We start from the raw sequence: 18898 nt of genomic DNA on the forward strand, positions 1-18898 counted from the left end.
AGCAGAAGGAGTGCTTTAGTTAAGGCACCAGACAGGCCATGAACCAGCACAAGTAACGCACGGCAACAGCGAACGCACGACAACGGTGCAAAAATAAAATAAAAATCCACTAGACAGGCTGTGGAGCAGCACAGGTAACACACGACAACAGTGGTAGAAAATAAAATAAAAATCCACTAGACAGGCTGCGGAGCAGCACAGGTAACACACGACAACGGTGGTAAAAAAAAAATAAAAATAAAATAAAAATGCACTAGACAGGCCGTGGAACAGCACAGGTAACGCACGACAACGGTGGTAAAAAATAAAATAAAAATCCACTAGACAGGCTGTGGAGCAGCACAGGCAACGCACGACAACGGCGGCAAAAAATAAAATAAAAATCCACTAGACAGGCTGCGGAGCAGCACAGGCAACGCACGACAACGGTGGCAAAAAATAAAATAAAAATCCACTAGACAGGCTGTGGAGCAGCACAGGTAACGCACGACAACGGTGGTAAAAAATAAAATAAAAATCCACTAGACAGGCTGTGGAGCAGCACAGGTAACGCACGACAACGGTGGTAAAAAATAAAATAAAAATCCACTAGACAGGCTGTGGAGCAGCACAGGTAACACACGACAACAGTGCTAAAATAAAATAAAAATCCACTAGGCAGGCTGTGGAGCAGCACAGGTAACGCACGACAACAGTGCTAAAAAATAAAATAAAAATCCACTGAACAGGCTGTGGAGCAGCACAGGTAACACACGACAACAGTGCTAAAAAATAAAAATCCACTGGACAGGCTGTGGAGCAGCACAGGTAACGCACGACAACAGTGCTAAAAAATAAAATAAAAATCCACAGAACAGGCTGTGGAGCAGCACAGGTAACACACGACAACAGTGCTAAAAAATAAAATAAAAATCCACTAGGCAGGCTGTGGAGCAGCACAGGTAACACACGACAACAGTGCTAAAAAATAAAATAAAAATCCACTAGGCAGGCTGTGGAGCAGCACAGGTAACACACGACAACAGTGCTAAAAAATAAAATAAAAATCCACTGAACAGGCTGTGGAGCAGCACAGGTAACACACGACAACAGTGCTAAAAAATAAAATAAAAATCCACTGAACAGGCTGTGGAGCAGCACAGGTAACACACGACAACAGTGCTAAAAAATAAAATAAAAATCCACTGGACAGGCTGTGGAGCAGCACAGGTAACACACGACAACAGTGCTAAAATAAAATAAAAATCCACTAGGCAGGCTGTGGAGCAGCACGACAACAGTGCTAAAAAATAAAATAAAAATAAAAACGAAAGCGTTAGCAAGCTAGTTAGCTTGCCAACGCTGATGAAAGTTAGCTGATAAAAGTGCTCCGTCGCGATGTTTCGACCGTTAGAGGTCTTCTTTAGGCGTTGGAGCACGGTGAAAAAGTAAAAAAAAAAAGTAAAAAAAAAGTAAAAAAGTCTTGAAAAAGACTGTTAATTCAAAGAACTCAAACAGCTCAGTTCAAACAGCTAACAGATACAGCAGAACACCGCTGTGCTCCGGAACAGGAAGACGACGATCTCACCCCAATCCCTATGGAATGCAGCCTTTGTTGGATGCGCTGTTGGATCTTTGTGTCTCTTTAGGGCTCTTTGCAGACCCTTGAAGGATCTTTGAGGATGACCTCTAATTTCCTGCTTTTAAACTCAGATAAAACTGAAGTTATTGTACTTGGCCCCACAAATCTTAGAAACATGGTGTCTAACCAGATCCTTATTCTGGATGGCATTACCCTGACCTCTAGTAATACTGTGAGAAATCTTGGAGTCATTTTTGATCAGGATATGTCATTCAATGCGCATATTAAACAAATATGTAGGACTGCTTTTTTGCATTTGCGCAATATCTCTAAAATTAGAAAGGTCTTGTCTCAGAGTGATGCTGAAAAACTAATTCATGCATTTATTTCCTCTAGGCTAGACTACTGTAATTCATTATTATCAGGTTGTCCTAAAAGTTCCCTGAAAAGCCTTCAGTTAATTCAAAATGCTGCAGCTAGAGTACTGACAGGGACTAGAAGGAGAGAGCATATCTCACCCATATTGGCCTCTCTTCATTGGCTTCCTGTTAATTCTAGAATAGAATTTAAAATTCTTCTATTACTTATAAGGTTTTGAATAATCAGGTCCCATTTTATCTTAGGGACCTCATAGTACCATATCACCCCAATAGAGCGCTTCGCTCTCAGACTGCAGGCTTACTTGTAGTTCCTAGGGTTTGTAAGAGTAGAATGGGAGGCAGAGCCTTCAGCTTTCAGGCTCCTCTCCTGTGGAACCAGCTCCCAATTCGGATCAGGGAGACAGACACCCTCTATACCAGGGGTGGCCAAGTTCGGTCCTCGAGAGCCACATTCCTGACACTCTTAGTTGTCTCCCTGCTCTAACACACCTGAATCCAATGAAAGACTCGTTAGCAGACTTTTAATGAGCCATGAGCTTTCAGTGAGGATCTGCCACGAGCAGACGCTGCAGCCAGAGCGCAGCCTCTCGCAGTGAAAGAGGAGACATACCTATGTGACATTCTCTGGCCTCCACGACTGGCTGTGAGTCAAAGATCATCTAATGACAGCATGGCTCAGACTACTTGGGCTGCTTTAACCCCTCTTCCCTTGTTGACAGAGTGTCTGAACCAAGCTGAGCATATGGAGAGATTTTGGATTCTTGCATTTCCCATTTGTGGGACTAATAAAGGAAGATTGTTAGGCTTTCTGAATTAATTTAGAATTATATTACATTTGAAACTGTGGAGTTAAACAAGATAACTTCATTCGAATTATGATGTCTAATTTATGCAGTATTTTCAAAATACAACTACTACAAAGAAATGAATTGTACAATAAATTAGTGAAAAGACATTTGGATGTGAGCAGACTAACTGCATGAGTCCTACTTCAGGTTTGGAAAACTTAAAGTGCGGATCAAACTTAGTCTGTTCTTTGAGAGTACCAGTTTGTACCTCATTGTCACAAATGACAGTGATTGGGGCACTTTTGATTGAGATATCATGCAAAATGCACATCAAACGGGCTTTTCAATAATAAATTCAAATGTCCACAAAATCCACAATCCGTGTCAGATCAAGCTCAAACTTTGTCAGGTGATAGTGAGTATCTGTCTGCACCTCACTTTTCAAATGTGTGAGTGATTGGGGCACATTTGATTAAAATATAATGTAAAATAAACATGAAATGGGTTTTCAATTTTAAATGTAAATGGCCACAAAATCTGTAATCTGGCTCAGATCTGGATAAAACTTTGTCAATTAATAGAGTATATTATATAACAGCTGAGTGGATTCTTGTCATTTGATTGGTGCTTTGTATGCCACGTGAAATGGATTATTCCTCCCATTTGTGTTGCATTGGATTTAGAGTGCAAATTTGATTCCATACATTTGGTACCATTGCACTTTGTGCAAACACACACGCACCTATGCACATATACACATACATGCGCACACACACACAAAACAAATCCACTGCGCTCTAAGTCGTCTGATGTGACTTTTTTCACTGCACTGAGGAAATAGTCTTTTTTTTTTTGGTAGTACACGTGTACAAGCACCTTCCCGCTCTACTGATCAATAAAGCCAGGCAGTGCTTAGCTTTAACACGAACACGGCGGAATTTGTTTTGCTAACGGATGAAGATTTGATGCACGTCATGGCAGACTTCATTGTCAGAATTATTTTTGGACTCCTATTTAAAGCTTGTGTTCGAGTGTTGATGTCAAAGCAGCAGTGCCGCACCAAAGCTGGATTAATTTCTGGTGTTATTTTTTTTGCTGCACTGAGGAGGCACCAAAATGTAAGTCCCTTTTCTATTGTTTGTAAACTAATATAAATATAAAATGACAAGGATCTGTTTTAGCCATTATATAAAATAAATCATCATCATCAACCAGTAGAGGCCATTCTTTTAATGAAACGAATATTTAATTCGGTTTGCCTCGTTGAATGGTTTGTTCCAGCTTTCACCTCATAAAATATTCGTACCATTGAACTCAAAAACATTCATTATTTGTATACCATTCTACATAACACTATCAAATATGAAAGATAGTCATTTTTGACAGTTATGAATTCTTGAACATTCGTTCAATGTTAAAGGAAAGGGATTTTTCTAATTTTCCAAGATTTTTTTTCTGACTTTGATCTTTTGCACCATCAGGATATGAATCTTCTGTAAAAAATTTCATAACGATATATGAAAAATTGTGGGTTACAGATTGTTCACAAACAAACTAATAAATTACACCAATTAAGATTGAGATCATATCAGGATCTGTTTAAAATGAGGGAGTCCAGCTGTAATTTCAGAGTAACATTAGTATTTGATAAATTAAAGACTGTACTGTAAAAAGTCATTGTGTTTTCTTAAAAGGTGTAAATATTTGGAATAACTGTTCTGATAGCATTAAATGATGTGGTACTTTAGTTGGCTTAAAAAGACTTAATAAAAACCAATATAATTACTTGTTATGGTATGAAGAATTAGGTTAACCGAGTTTGTTATTGGCTCTATTGATTGTGCGTTGTTCACTGTTTGTTCTGTTGTGTTGAGAAATTATAGTTCACTGATTAATCTATATTGTCTGTGCTTGTTTTTTTTTTGTTTTTTTTCAATCAATACACTGAAAAGACTGAGCTTGACAACTGCATTCATGACTGGCTGAGATGAGACATTATATCAAGTCTACTGTGCAGTAGCAAAATGGCCTTTAGATCCATAAAACACTGTTATCTAATGGCTGCAATATAAGAGTTCAGTGGGGTTCACGCAGTCTGACGCTGGTTTTTGAGCTGACATGCATTCAATAACAGCACTGGTGCATTTTATGAAAAGGGAAAAAAATTACAGACTGAAAATTAATTTCCTGTATACGTAGATCTCAAAAGTGTATGGTCAAATCAGAAAAATTACATACATACACACACATATATAAACACTAAAAAACAAAACCCAGATCTGTCTGTGCACAAACTTTAAATTCTATATAATAAAGGCACATTGTATTGGAATAGTATTAGGCTTCAGCCAAATCTATTTTGACATTGAATCATGGTTTAAGAGACAAGTATTATTGATATCAGGTCAAATTATTTGCACTGCCAGGCAAGAGTGATATGTTTGTTTGAATTAACGATCTTCAGTTGAAAGGTCGTGCCAGAGTTGCATAAGCACACAAGGTGGATTAGTACACAAGTCAATCAATCAATCAATTTTTTTATATAGCGCCAAATCACAACAAACAGTTGCCCCAAGGCGCTTTATATTGCAAGGCAAGGCCATACAATAATTATGTAAAACCCCAACGGTCAAAACGACCCCCTGTGAGCAAGCACTTGGCTACAGTGGGAAGGAAAAACTCCCTTTTAACAGGAAGAAACCTCCAGCAGAACCAGGCTCAGGGAGGGGCAGTCTTCTGCTGGGACTGGTTGGGGCTGAGGGAGAGAACCAAGAAAAAGACATGCTGTGGAGGGGAGCAGAGATCAATCACTAATGATTAAATGCAGAGTGGTGCATACAGAGCAAAAAGAGAAAGAAACAGTGCATCATGGGAACCCCCCAGCAGTCTACGTCTATAGCAGCATAACTAAGGGATGGTTCAGGGTCACCTGATCCAGCCCTAACTATAAGCTTTAGCAAAAAGGAAAGTTTTAAGCCTAATCTTAAAAGTAGAGAGGGTGTCTGTCTCCCTGATCTGAATTGGGAGCTGGTTCCACAGGAGAGGAGCCTGAAAGCTGAAGGCTCTGCCTCCCATTCTACTCTTACAAACCCTAGGAACTACAAGTAAGCCTGCAGTCTGAGAGCGAAGCGCTCTATTGGGGTGATATGGTACTACGAGGTCCCTAAGATAAGATGGGACCTGATTATTCAAAACCTTATAAGTAAGAAGAAGAATTTTAAATTCTATTCTAGAATTAACAGGAAGCCAATGAAGAGAGGCCAATATGGGTGAGATATGCTCTCTCCTTCTAGTCCCCGTCAGTACTCTAGCTGCAACATTTTGAATTAACTGAAGGCTTTTTAGGGAACTTTAGGACAACCTGATAATAATGAATTACAATAGTCCAGCCTAGAGGAAATAAATGCATGAATTAGTTTTTCAGCATCACTCTGAGACAAGACCTTTCTGATTTTAGAGATATTGCGTAAATGCAAAAAAGCAGTCCTACATATTTGTTTAATATGCGCTTTGAATGACATATCCTGATCAAAAATGACTCCAAGATTTCTCACAGTATTACTAGAGGTCAGGGTAATGCCATCCAGAGTAAGGATCTGGTTAGACACCATGTTTCTAAGATTTGTGGGGCCAAGTACAATAACTTCAGTTTATCTGAGTTTAAAAGCAGGAAATTAGAGGTCATCCATGTCCTTATGTCTGTAAGACAATCCTGCAGTTTAGCTAATTGGTGTGTGTCCTCTGGCTTCATGGATAGATAAAGCTGGGTATCATCTGCGTAACAATGAAAATTTAAGCAATACCGTCTAATAATACTGCCTAAGGGAAGCATGTATAAAGTAAATAAAATTGGTCCTAGCACAGAACCTTGTGGAACTCCATAATTAACTTTAGTCTGTGAAGAAGATTCCCCATTTACATGAACAAATTGTAATCTATTAGACAAATATGATTCAAACCACCGCAGCGCAGTGCCTTTAATACCTATGGCATGCTCTAATCTCTGTAATAAAATTTTATGGTCAACAGTATCAAAAGCAGCACTGAGGTCTAACAGAACAAGCACAGAGATGAGTCCACTGTCCGAGGCCATAAGAAGATCATTTGTAACCTTCACTAATGCTGTTTCTGTACTATGATGAATTCTAAAACCTGACTGAAACTCTTCAAATAGACCATTCCTCTGCAGATGATCAGTTAGCTGTTTTACAACTACCCTTTCAAGAATTTTTGAGAGAAAAGGAGGTTGGAGATTGGCCTATAATTAGCTAAGATAGCTGGGTCAAGTGATGGCTTTTTAAGTAATGGTTTAATTACTGCCACCTTAAAAGCCTGTGGTACATAGCCAACTAACAAAGATAGATTGATCATATTTAAGATCGAACCATTAAATAATGGTAGGGCTTCCTTGAGCAGCCTGGTAGGAATGGGGTCTAATAAACATGTTGATGGTTTGGATGAAGTAACTAATGAGAATAACTCAGACAGAACAATCGGAGAGAAAGAGTCTAACCAAATACCGGCATCACTGAAAGCAGCCAAAGATAACGATACGTCTTTGGGATGGTTATGAGTAATTTTTTCTCTAATAGTTAAATTTTGTTAGCAAAGAAAGTCATGAAGTCATTACTAGTTAAAGTTAATGGAATACTCAGCTCAATAGAGCTCTGACTCTTTGTCAGCCTGGCTACAGTGCTGAAAGAAACCTGGGGTTGTTCTTATTTTCTTCAATTAGTGATGAGTAGAAAGATGTCCTAGCTTTACGGAGGGCTTTTTTATAGAGCAACAGACTCTTTTTCCAGGCTAAGTGAAGATCTTCTAAATTAGTGAGACGCCATTTCCTCTCCAACTTACGGGTTATCTGCTTTAAGCTACGAGTTTGTGAGTTATACCACGGAGTCAGACACTTCTGATTTAAAGCTCTCTTTTTCAGAGGAGCTACAGCATCCAAAGTTGTCTTCAATGAGGATGTAAAACTATTGACGAGATACTCTATCTCCCTTACAGAGTTTAGGTAGCTACTCTGCACTGTGTTGGTATATGGCATTAGAGAACATAAAGAAGGAATCATATCCTTAAACCTAGTTACAGCGCTTTCTGAAAGACTTCTAGTGTAATGAAACTTATTCCCCACTGCTGGGTAGTCCATCAGAGTAAATGTAAATGTTAAGAAATGATCAGACAGAAGGGAGTTTTCAGGGAATACTGTTAAGTCTTCTATTTCCATACCATAAGTCAGAACAAGATCTAAGATATGATTAAAGTGGTGGGTGGACTCATTTACTTTTGAGCAAAGCCAATAGAGTCTAATAATAGATTAAATGCAGTGTTGAGGCTGTCATTCTCAGCATCTGTGTGGATGTTAAAATCGCCCACTATAATTATCTTATCTGAGCTAAGCACTAAGTCAGACAAAAGGTCTGAAAATTCACAGAGAAACTCACAGTAACGACCAGGTGGACGATAGATAATAACAAATAAAACTGGTTTTTGGGACTTCCAATTTGGATGGACAAGACTAAGAGACAAGCTTTCAAATGAATTAAAGCTCTGTCTGGGTTTTGGATTAATTAATAAGCTGGAATGGAAGATTGCTGCTAATCCTCCACCCCGGCCCGTGCTACGAGCATTCTGACAGTTAGTGTGACTCGGGGGTGTTGACTCATTTAAACTAACATATTCATCCTGCTGTAACCAGGTTTCTGTTAGGCAGAATAAATCAATATGTTGATCAATTATTATATCATTTACCAACAGGGACTTAGAAGAGAGAGACCTAATGTTTAATAGACCACATTTAACTGTTTTAGTCTGTGGTGCAGTTGAAGGTGCTATATTATTTTTCTTTTTGAATTTTTATGCTTAAATAGATTTTTGCTGGTTATTGGTAGTCTGGGAGCAGGCACCGTCTCTACGGGGATGGGGTAATGAGGGGATGGCAGGGGGAGAGAAGCTGCAGAGAGGTGTGTAAGACTACAACTCTGCTTCCTGGTCCCAACCCTGGATAGTCAAGGTTTGGAGGATTTAAGAAAATTGGCCAGATTTCTAGAAATGAGAGCTGCTCCATCCAAAGTGGGATGGATGCCGTCTCTCCTAACAAGACCAGGTTTTCCCCAGAAGCTTTGCCAATTATCTATGAAGCCCACCTCATTTTTTGGACACCACTCAGACAGCCAGCAATTCAAGGAGAACATGCGGCTAAACATGTCACTCCCGGTCCGATTGGGGAGGGGCCCAGAGAAAATTACAGAGTCCGACATTGTTTTTGCACAGTTACACACCGATTTAATGTTAATTTTAGTGACCTCCGATTGGCGTAACCGGGTGTCATTACTGCCGACGTGAATTACAATCTTACCAAATTTACGCTTAGCCTTAGCCAGCAGTTTCAAATTTCCTTCAATGTCGCCTGCTCTGGCCCCCGGAAGACAATTGACTATGGTTGCTGGTGTCGCTAACTTCACATTTCTCAAAACAGAGTCGCCAATAACCAGAGTTTGATCCTCGGCGGGTGTGTCGTCGAGTGGGAAAAAACGGTTAGAGATGTGAACGGGTTGGCGGTGTACACGGGGCTTCTGTTTAGGGCTACGCTTCCTCCTCACAGTCACCCAGTCGGCCTGCTTTCCCGGCTGCTCGGGATCTGCCAGGGGGGAACTAACGGCGGCTAAGCTACCTTGGTCCGCACCGACTACAGGGGCCTTGCTAGCTGTAGAATTTTCCACGGTGCGGAGCCGAGTCTCCAATTCGCCCAGCCTGGCCTCCAAAGCTACAAGTGTGGCCAAATTGATTTTGCAAAGACTGGTTGAACAAGAAGATTTTAAATCACCATGTTTCACCCAACCTGTGCCCATTCTTATATTCATTTACACAGATGCAGTAACTGCTGTGTCTGCTTCAAGTTTGTACCCAGATGAAGCACAATCAAACAAGTTTCAAGCTTCACCTTTGTTCCTCAGCTTTCAAAATAACTGCCTTTATATGTACAGCTAGAAGCATGATTGAGATGTAGGGGAAACTGGGGCACGGTTTATCACGGGGCACAGTGTATCAGTAACTATATCTGCAAAACTACATATATTTTCAGCAGTTATGCCATATTTTTATGCATAAAGACATCCCCCTTATAAATTAGTGTGTTGTTTTTGGATTCATTAAGGGTAAAACTAAATGGCAAGTGAAGTCAGTTTTTCCTATCAAAAGTAAATTTTGTGGATGTCAGTGTCTTTGTATTTATTTCTCACAACAGAGGAAAGGTGCTCCAAAAAAAACTTATTAGTTAGAAGACTACCCTGTTCAACTGATGAGCATGTGTTATGTCTTCTCCAGGCTATCAGCTATTTCATAACATGACTCGTGTGTCACATGCACCTGGGGCACAGTGAATCAGTCTAGAAAGTGATTTACTAAGCCCTAGTATCAAGTGGATGACAAATATTACTTGTTGAAGCTTATATATTTATTTTTCCATGAATTCTATCATTTGTGTATATAAACAACTGTTTTCACATTTCAACAGAAATTACGACAGTTGTATTTATAATAGTTTCTAAAGGACATATCACTATATAAGACACTCACACATTACATAGCTGGTTTGCTGGATTATAGTTTGTATATGCATCAGCATATATTTAATAATTTTTCAAGAAATCTTTATAATCATATGTTTTTTTTCATCATATTCTAAGTTGATTCGCTGTGCCTCGGACACTGATTCACTGGGCACAGTGAATCAAAAATTTTAAAATCGATTTTAAACACCTGTAAATTACACTTGTGGGGGGGGGACATAAATAACACAGCCTTATAAACAATAACTTGCTGTATTAAATCCACAATAGAATGACCTAAACCTATGCATAATGTGTTTATGCTGCCACAAAACATTTCTGATCCACTGTGCCCCGGCTTCCTCTACGCTTTATTTCACACTACTGGATGACTTTGTTGAATTGTGACCTATCTTATTACCTGAATAGTATTAATATCTTGTCAGTTGTATATTTGCACTTTTATGCAAATGTATTGCAGTGATAACTTCTTGAAGGCTCATGTACTAAATGTGTATATACCTGTATCTTTCAAGAGTTACGTTTTGTGGCACCTTATCATCAAGTCAATACAAGTGTTGTTTCTTTTAAGCGCTATTGTGACATACGCTATCTGACCAAAAAAGAAAAAAACCTATGATTTTGGTTTGTTGAAAAAAACAACCCTGAAATTACTACATTGGAAATTATGTCCATGAATTGGGGTGGGGGGGAGTTGTTGAGCCACCAGAACACACATTCAGTTTGATAACTATGTCTCAAAAAAACTTATGAGACTTTTCTAAAACCAGTTTATAAGACAGACTTTCTTCAAATAAACATGTTACAATTTAAATGAAGTTTCGGGGCTCATTGCTTCAGTGTGTGTCTAATCTAAAAAAAAGATATAAATTCATATCATGCAGTCCCTTTGTCGTACATAATATCTCTATTTGTACATCTGTCTGCTCATGTTTGAAGATTTTAATTTAATCCGTCATCTGCCAAGCCATTTTTACATTACAAATTTGTGAAAATCAAAACATTGACTTTGGGTAATCAGAAACACATGGAGTGGAGGTGTGATGATAAGACAGAGGCCACTGTAAAAAGCCACTGCTGTGATCACATGTAGTTACTGCAAACAACAGCGTAAACAGCCATCTGTGGTGTCCAAAGTGCCAGCTGACTCACGCTGATAGCCTCCTTCTCCTTCTTTTGCCTTCAGCCAAAGCCTCCATCTGTAGCTAAACAAGCTAACCCAACCGTGCATTTTGCCTCACTCTCACTACCACAAAATCTATTCTGTGGGTTGGTCACTCAGTCCTAACCAGGATCTGCTAACTAAAAACTACTTCCTAGTAGTCTGGCCAACTGTTATTCAAGTACGATACACTTTATTATCCCCTTAGGAAAATTTGTCTTGTGTAACTAGCTAGGATGTGACAAGAGGCCTGAAAGAAAGAATACACACACATTATAATATATATATATACAGTGGCTTGTGAAAGTATTCAGCCCCTTGGTATTTCTCACATTTTAATTTGTTTATGGCATTTCAAATACAAAAAGTAAATCAGGCTTTTCAATATAAAATTTTAAAATTATCTTCCTTAAATCAAACTGAAAACAAATCTCTACAACTTGATATACATTGATTAAAAATATAAAAGCCAAGATGATGGGTTGCATAAGTAATCAGCCCCTTTAGGATAATACCTGTAAATAATCAGTTTAATTGCCAGTTTTCTTCAGACAAGTCAGGAGATGGATACATGAACATTTCCAAGTCACTGAATATGTCTTGAACTTTATTTACATCATTTATGAAGAAATACAAACAGTATGGCACTCTATGATAAATCTGTGTGGAGTAGACAGTTCTCAAAAACTGAGTGACTGTGCAAGAAGAAGAAGAGTGAGGAAAGCCACCAAGACACACAGACAGCCCAGAAGATGTTACGGGCTTTTGTGGCTGTGGTTGGAGAAATTGTGCACAGTTCAAGTTTTGCATTTTGTATCCTCAGTTATACAGCTTCATGATGAAGTGGTATAGAGGAGTGTTTTCTTTCACCAAAACATAAAATCTAGGCTTGCATCTCAGATGTACCTTCTGACAAATTGTAGCTGAACTTTCAGGTCTTTTTAATAAAATCCTCCAGCCTTATTCCAAAAATGGAGTAAATTATTTTTTTTTTCCTCAATTCTACTCACAACAACACCCCATAATGACAACATGAAAGTTTTTATTTGCACACACACACACACACATATATATATATATATAGTGATATCACAGAACTAGTGTGAACAATGGATGTGCTGCAATGCACCATGGGAGTTCAGGGGATTTAAATGTTATTGTGGTTCATGTTAGTTTAACAGTGTTGTTAGTGTTACTGATTTATTGTGTTTTTGTAGGTCAACTGGTTTAGTCAGTTTAGTCTTGTGTTATGTTGTCGTTACCATGACTGACAAGTGTAGTGCATCTGATGTCTTCTGCCACCATCTCTGTTTGTGGATGTGTAAAATAAAACCCCCTGCTTGTGGCAGAATGCAGAAAAGACAGAAACATCTGTGTGTGTGTGTGTGTGTGTGTGTGTGTGCGCGCGCATCTGTGCATATAACGTCAATCACAGACAAACTGGGGAGAGCTGACATTTGCAGTTTTGGTTTGCTTATGTATCTTGCATTAAGGATGAACACTGCCAAAATGGGCTGTTGATAGGACTAATATTTTTGGAGAAACTACAGATATTAGCTAAGAACACTGAACAATGGACATTGAGAATTATATTCTGGACTCACGCCACTCCAGCATGGGGCAGTAAACCATCTATATATTGAAAGCATGCATGATTTTATTGAGTAAGTTCAATGTAAGTACATGATATAATTGTAAAAATAAATAAATAAATAAATAAATGTTAAAAATACATGGATGACACAAGAGAATGAAAACACATTGTGACCCATTTAAAAATCAAATGACAAAATAGAAGTAAATATAAAACAATAATATATACATGTATATATAATAAAATAATCATAATAATAACAGTGTGTATAAGATAACAATAACCTAAACAATTTGTAAATACATTAAGACAGTAAATTAACATTTAAAAATTATGTAATTAACAGGAAATAAAAGTGTTCTTCTAAAAACTGTTTAGGTCTAAGGTTCAAAAAACATTCTGGACTCACATGCCATTCCAACTTATTGACTTTGCATGATTTATTACCACCGGTGAAAAATTTCAGCTACCTATTTTATAAACATTACATAATCTAGAGCCCATGGATGACCATGGTTGAAAATAGCTTGTTCTGTTAAAAAAGCACTTTTGAAAATTTTGAAGAAAATGTTTAACTTCATAGGGGGCTAATAATTTTGTCCTCATCTGTGTGTGCGTTTGAAAAATTACAGAAACTGTGTCAATGTCCCAGTCTTTGCAGATGTGATTTTATGCCATCACTGAATCACATGGATGATTGAGAGTGTGTGATGAATGCTTATTTTATTTTTACAATTGTAGGGGAGGTGATGGTCTAGTGGTTAAAGCGTTGGGCTTGAGACCAGAGGACCCTCAGTTCAAATCCCAGCCTGACTGAAAAAAAAAAGGCTGCTTGGGCAAGGTCCTTAATCCCCTAGTTGCTCTAGGTGTGTAGTGGGCGCCTTGTATGGCAGCAGCCTGACATCGGGGTGAATGTGAGGCATTGACGTGTAAAGCGCTTTGAGCGTCTGATAAAGATGGAAAGGCGCTATATAAATGCAGTCCATTTACATTTACAGTTTGCTTTGCAGCAAGATCATTGACCACTTTCTTTCATGAAATAGGAAAAAAAAACCCTCACTGATTTTTTTTTTCTTTATTTTTTAAAATAGGAGGGTGATTCTTTAACTACGGGCACTATTGGCCTTGTAAATGTAATTTCCACCACACCATTGCCTTACAATAAAGCGCCTTGGGGCAACTGTTTGTTGTGACTTGGCGCTATATACATGTGCTCTGATGTCACTGTTTATCTCCATAGAAACTACCCAAACAATCTTTCATACAAACTGTTTAAAGGGACATTACAGTGTTGTGGTGGAAATTACAGCAATAGTGTGGGACAACTACATTTTGTTTTAAAAAAATCACAACAGTTGTATGACATTGAATACCCCAATTATGTTTTGATTATTTTACTGATATTTTATTCAGAGATATTTTAAAACATTAGAAAAATGTTTTTTTTACCATTCATTTTCATCATTGAAGATCAAAAGTCTGGGTGTGGGACAAGCACAAAACGGCAATATTTGCATATAATGATGCTGAAAAAAGGTGAAAAAGTCACCATAGACTACTAGAACAAATTTCTTAAAACACTTTCATTGTAAAGATAACTATAAAAGCGTGAAATTTTCTGTTTTTCATACAATATGATCAAAGGACATAATAAGTGCCCATAGTCTAAGAATCACCCAGGAATGTTGAGACATTTGAAATTGAAATTTCTGTTTATTCAATAATGAAGAAAAAAGTCTAGGGTGCCCAAAAATCTGAATGCGTGTGCTGTGCTTTTCTCTTACATGTATAAATGTAGGGTTTGTTTGATAGTCTGCAATTAATTAATTTGAAATGAAAATAAAATTATCGTCGCCCGACAGCCGGGCAGTAGTGGTGCTTTTTTTACTCACTTTACTGCAATTATTTGTAAATTTGTAACACATTAAAACAGTCCTATAAGCAGAGGTGGTGGCCAAGTGGTTCATGCACTTGGTTTCAGTGCAGAAAGTTCCTGGTTCAAATCCCACCCCTGCCACATTTCTCCATGTAATGTGGAGTTGTGTCAGGAAGGGCATCCAGCATAAAACTTGTGCCAATTCAACATGCAGATCCACCTTGGATTTGCTGTGGTGACCCCAAGTGCAAACAATGGAGCAGCCGAAAGGTCTTACTATTAACAGTCCTATAAGCTACATATTAAATTGCTATGACTGTAAGAGCCATAATGCCACACAACCTTCATATGAAATACTTTGTGATGATGTTTGATGATGCTTTCCTACATTTTTTAGAAATGGGTCGGCACTGCTGGAAGTAACATCTTAATGTTTCGACCTTATTTGTCTGCAGAAACAGGAAAATGAACAGCACAATGGAATAAAGAAAAAAATGGGATCCGATCCTCATACTTTAAGTGGGTAGAGACCAAGAGAACAGTGTTACTAGATAGATTAGAAGGAGGGGCTGATTATACCTGTTCAATCTACCACTTATGAAGATCAGAAGGAGCATTCCAAGCAGAAAGGGGAGAGTATAAAAACACGAACAGGCACTTAACTCTGACTTGAATAACCAAATCAGGACATTTGCATGCATTAACAGCTAGCTGGCAGATGAGTCTGTGTGTGCATGATCAAACTGCTCGTTGTTTAGTGGGAACACATGGGTAAATCATCATTAATATTATTATTATTAAAGGTGCAGTTATTTACCATCTGAGTTTTGCCGTGCTCTCCATCCTTCACCATACAGACCGGAGAATGGAGAGGGGGAGAAAAAAGAAGTCACACATGTAACTTTCACAGGGTTCTGCAGCTCCGTTTAAAACACAGGGTCCTATGTTCCACTCGGCGCAGCACATGTGTGCAATCTACGCAGGTGATAATCTCACACAGAGAACCCTTGATGGGTAACATGCAAATTCATTCATTTTCTAAATCAGCTTATTCTAATTAAGGGTCACAGGGTAGCTTGAGCCTGTCCCAGTGGTTATTGGGTGAGAGGCAGAGTACACCCTGAACAGGCCACCAGTCTATCATAAGGCTACAGTATAGGCAGACAAACACATTCATGTGCACACCTATGGTCAATTACAGTTCACCTAGCCTGCATGTCTTTGGAAGTAGGAGGAAGCTGCAGCACCCGGATGGAACCCACACAGACACAGGGGAACATGCAAACTCCACACAGAAAGGACCAGATGGTTGCCTCACCTTACTGTGAGAAAACAGTGCTACCCTACCCGCTAAGCTACCGTGCTGCCCTAACATGCAAGTAGGTTAGCATATCGTCTGTTCATTTGTTGTTTAAGATGGTGTTACATTGGAATGTTTTTTTTTCTGGTTGGTTTCCTGTCTGAAATGCTACCTGGATGAGAAAGGGGAAAGTGGTCTGCAGACACACATCAAGATCCAGATCAGAAAAGATGAAGGGATCACAAGTACTTGTTTGGAACCACATCTGAGGGATCCATTAATGACTGGTACAAGTGTGGTCTGCATGGGAGCTATTTGAAATTGAGTAAACCAGGATAGAATAGAATAGTTTTTACAGTTATTGTACAGGGAAGGGGGTGGTGGTGGGAGGTGGGGTGGACAACGAAAGTGGGGGTGCTCCTGCAGAGCTACTGTATACCACAAAAAACAAGCCATACTTAGACACCGCAACAAAATTGTTTAAATATGAAACATGTACTGTATACTAATATAAATATACTGTAAATTATGGAACAGTGCAAAAAATGGAGATATGTATATGTGTGTATGTGTGTGTGTGTGTGTATATATATATATATATATATAAAAAATATGAAAAACATATGAATAAAAAGTACAGTTTAAAAAGTGACTGTAAACATTTTGGCCAGTGATTGTGAACATTGGGGCACTGAAGCCAGTGCTTTTAAGGTGCGAAAAGCAGGGTTGGGTAGGATTACTTTGAAATGTAATCAGATTACAAGTAATCCAAATGTATGTACATACATACATGTAATCCACATGTATTCTTTCAAAGTAATCCTACCCAACCTTGGCTAAAAGTGGGAGGGGGTATGTTGAGATGTTTGTTGTCTGGGAGGAGGGTGGGTGGGTGGTGGTGGAGGTAGAGTGGCTTGGTTGTTGTCGGGGGGGGCTGGGGGGGCATGGGAGTAGGTTTGTGGGTGAGTGTGTGTGTGTTTATGTGTCCATGGGTGTTTGCAGTACGTATGGCACAGGAGAAGAAGCTGTTAGTCAGCCTGCTGGTCTGGGACTTCATTGACCTGTAGCGTACAGAGGGCAACAGATCAAACAGGGGGTAGGCAGGGTGTGAGGGATCTCCTGTGATGGCATTGGTTTTTCTAAGGCAGCAGGATGTGGTGATGTTTTCCAGGTTGGGCAGAGGGCAGCAGATGATCTTTAGGGCAGTGTCCATGACCCTCTGCACCGCCTTTCTGTCCTCGGCTGTGGAGCCTGCCTACCACCAGTGTTGTCAGTTACTTTGAAAAAGTAATCCAATTACTGATTACTCCTTGAAAAAGTAACTTAGTTACTTTACTGATTACTCAATTGTAAAAGTAACTAAGTTAGATTACTAGTTACTTTTGTAGTTACTTTCCCCAGCTGCCGACAACAACCCTCTGCCACCTCAACATGACAATGATACTTGTATGGCCACAACTCACTTTATAGTCACCCTTTCTTGACTTCTATGAAAATAAATACTTGTTTTATAAAGAGTAAAATAAAGACCTCCTTCTTGACCTCATATTTAACTGGTGACAGCACTGTAACAGTAAAACTTGCAATTTCTAACCTACATTGTGTATAAATGTAACTATTAAATTCTTTCTAATATTTTTCTAGCATTTAAATTTTCTATAAACATTTTACTTGTCAAAATTATTATTATTATTATAAGTAGTATTAGTAGTTGTAGTAAAAAAAAAAAGGCTTCAAAACTGGACCTTTAATCTAGGGGTGTTGTGAGGGGGGCACATCCCTGCCCCACGCCCCCATTCCATCTGGATTCAACCCTGCTTTGGCGTTTGAGCACAAAGAATGGATAACATTTATTTATGCAGAAAACATGACCAGATTTACAAGTAAGAAAGTTCTATTGTGTTTTCACATCATGTGGTCCTCAGAAAGAGAGTTTAGGTGCATTTGAGTGGAAAATAGTGTTAGTTGTTGACGCGTCGCGGAGGATCAGCTGTTTTTAGTGCGCAGATATGGAGCAGCTCAGCTCAGAATTCTAAATAAAGGAGAAAAAAGTATAAAAATGTCTTTGTAAAGCTTAGTGCAGGTGTGCTGTTGTCACCGCACTTTAAGAGGTGAGGACGAGTTGTAGCTTCTGCAGAAAACTGCAGATGGAAAGCTCACAGCTCGCTGAAAGTGGGCAGTTCAGTTGAACCCTGACCTCCTGCCCACGGACCAAGTTTAATGCTGCTATCGACCCACAATGCAAAAATAATAGTAACACACAGTGACTTGGAGAAGTAACTTTAATCTGATTACTGATTTGGAAACATTAACGCATTAGATTACTCGTTACTAAAAAAAGTGGTTAGATTATCACTGCCTACTACACACCCAGACAGTAAAGCATGGTTTACACATAGACGGTTTTGTCGGTGGGTAGTATGTAGACCGAAGTTCGCGGTAGTTCCGGCTGTTTTCGTGGTGGAAAGGGGTGGAGCATTTCGCCGGCGTTTTGACCACTGTACTAGCAGCAAATACGCAGATAAAATGCCACTAAATCCGCCGAATAAAGCAGCGTTTTGACGCCGTAGCATCCGGCACACGTCAGGCAACGGGGGTTAATACCCAGTTCTATCCTTTACAATCGCAGGTTAAGATGCGCGTGAGAACGGCAGTGTTCTGTTACC

At 39.0% G+C, this 18898-nt stretch overlaps 1 protein-coding gene across 2 annotated transcripts in view; it reads right to left on the reverse strand.

Moving 5' to 3' along the window:
• LOC117517126 (glucocorticoid receptor-like) overlaps positions 1-18898 on the reverse strand; it is a 243476-nt gene that overhangs the window by 93998 nt on the left and 130580 nt on the right. Inside the window, exon 4 of one of the 2 annotated variants that reach the window (XM_034178047.1) lies at positions 15750-15776. The exons of the other annotated variant lie outside the window; for it this stretch is intronic. Within the exon in view, the coding sequence (XP_034033938.1) occupies positions 15750-15776 (27 nt within the window). The remainder of the gene's footprint in view (positions 1-15749; positions 15777-18898) is intronic. 2 annotated transcript variants of the gene reach the window in all.

This window comes from Thalassophryne amazonica, chromosome 9, assembly GCF_902500255.1.
Source record: "Thalassophryne amazonica chromosome 9, fThaAma1.1, whole genome shotgun sequence".
In the NCBI taxonomy this organism is placed as follows: domain Eukaryota; kingdom Metazoa; phylum Chordata; class Actinopteri; order Batrachoidiformes; family Batrachoididae; genus Thalassophryne; species Thalassophryne amazonica.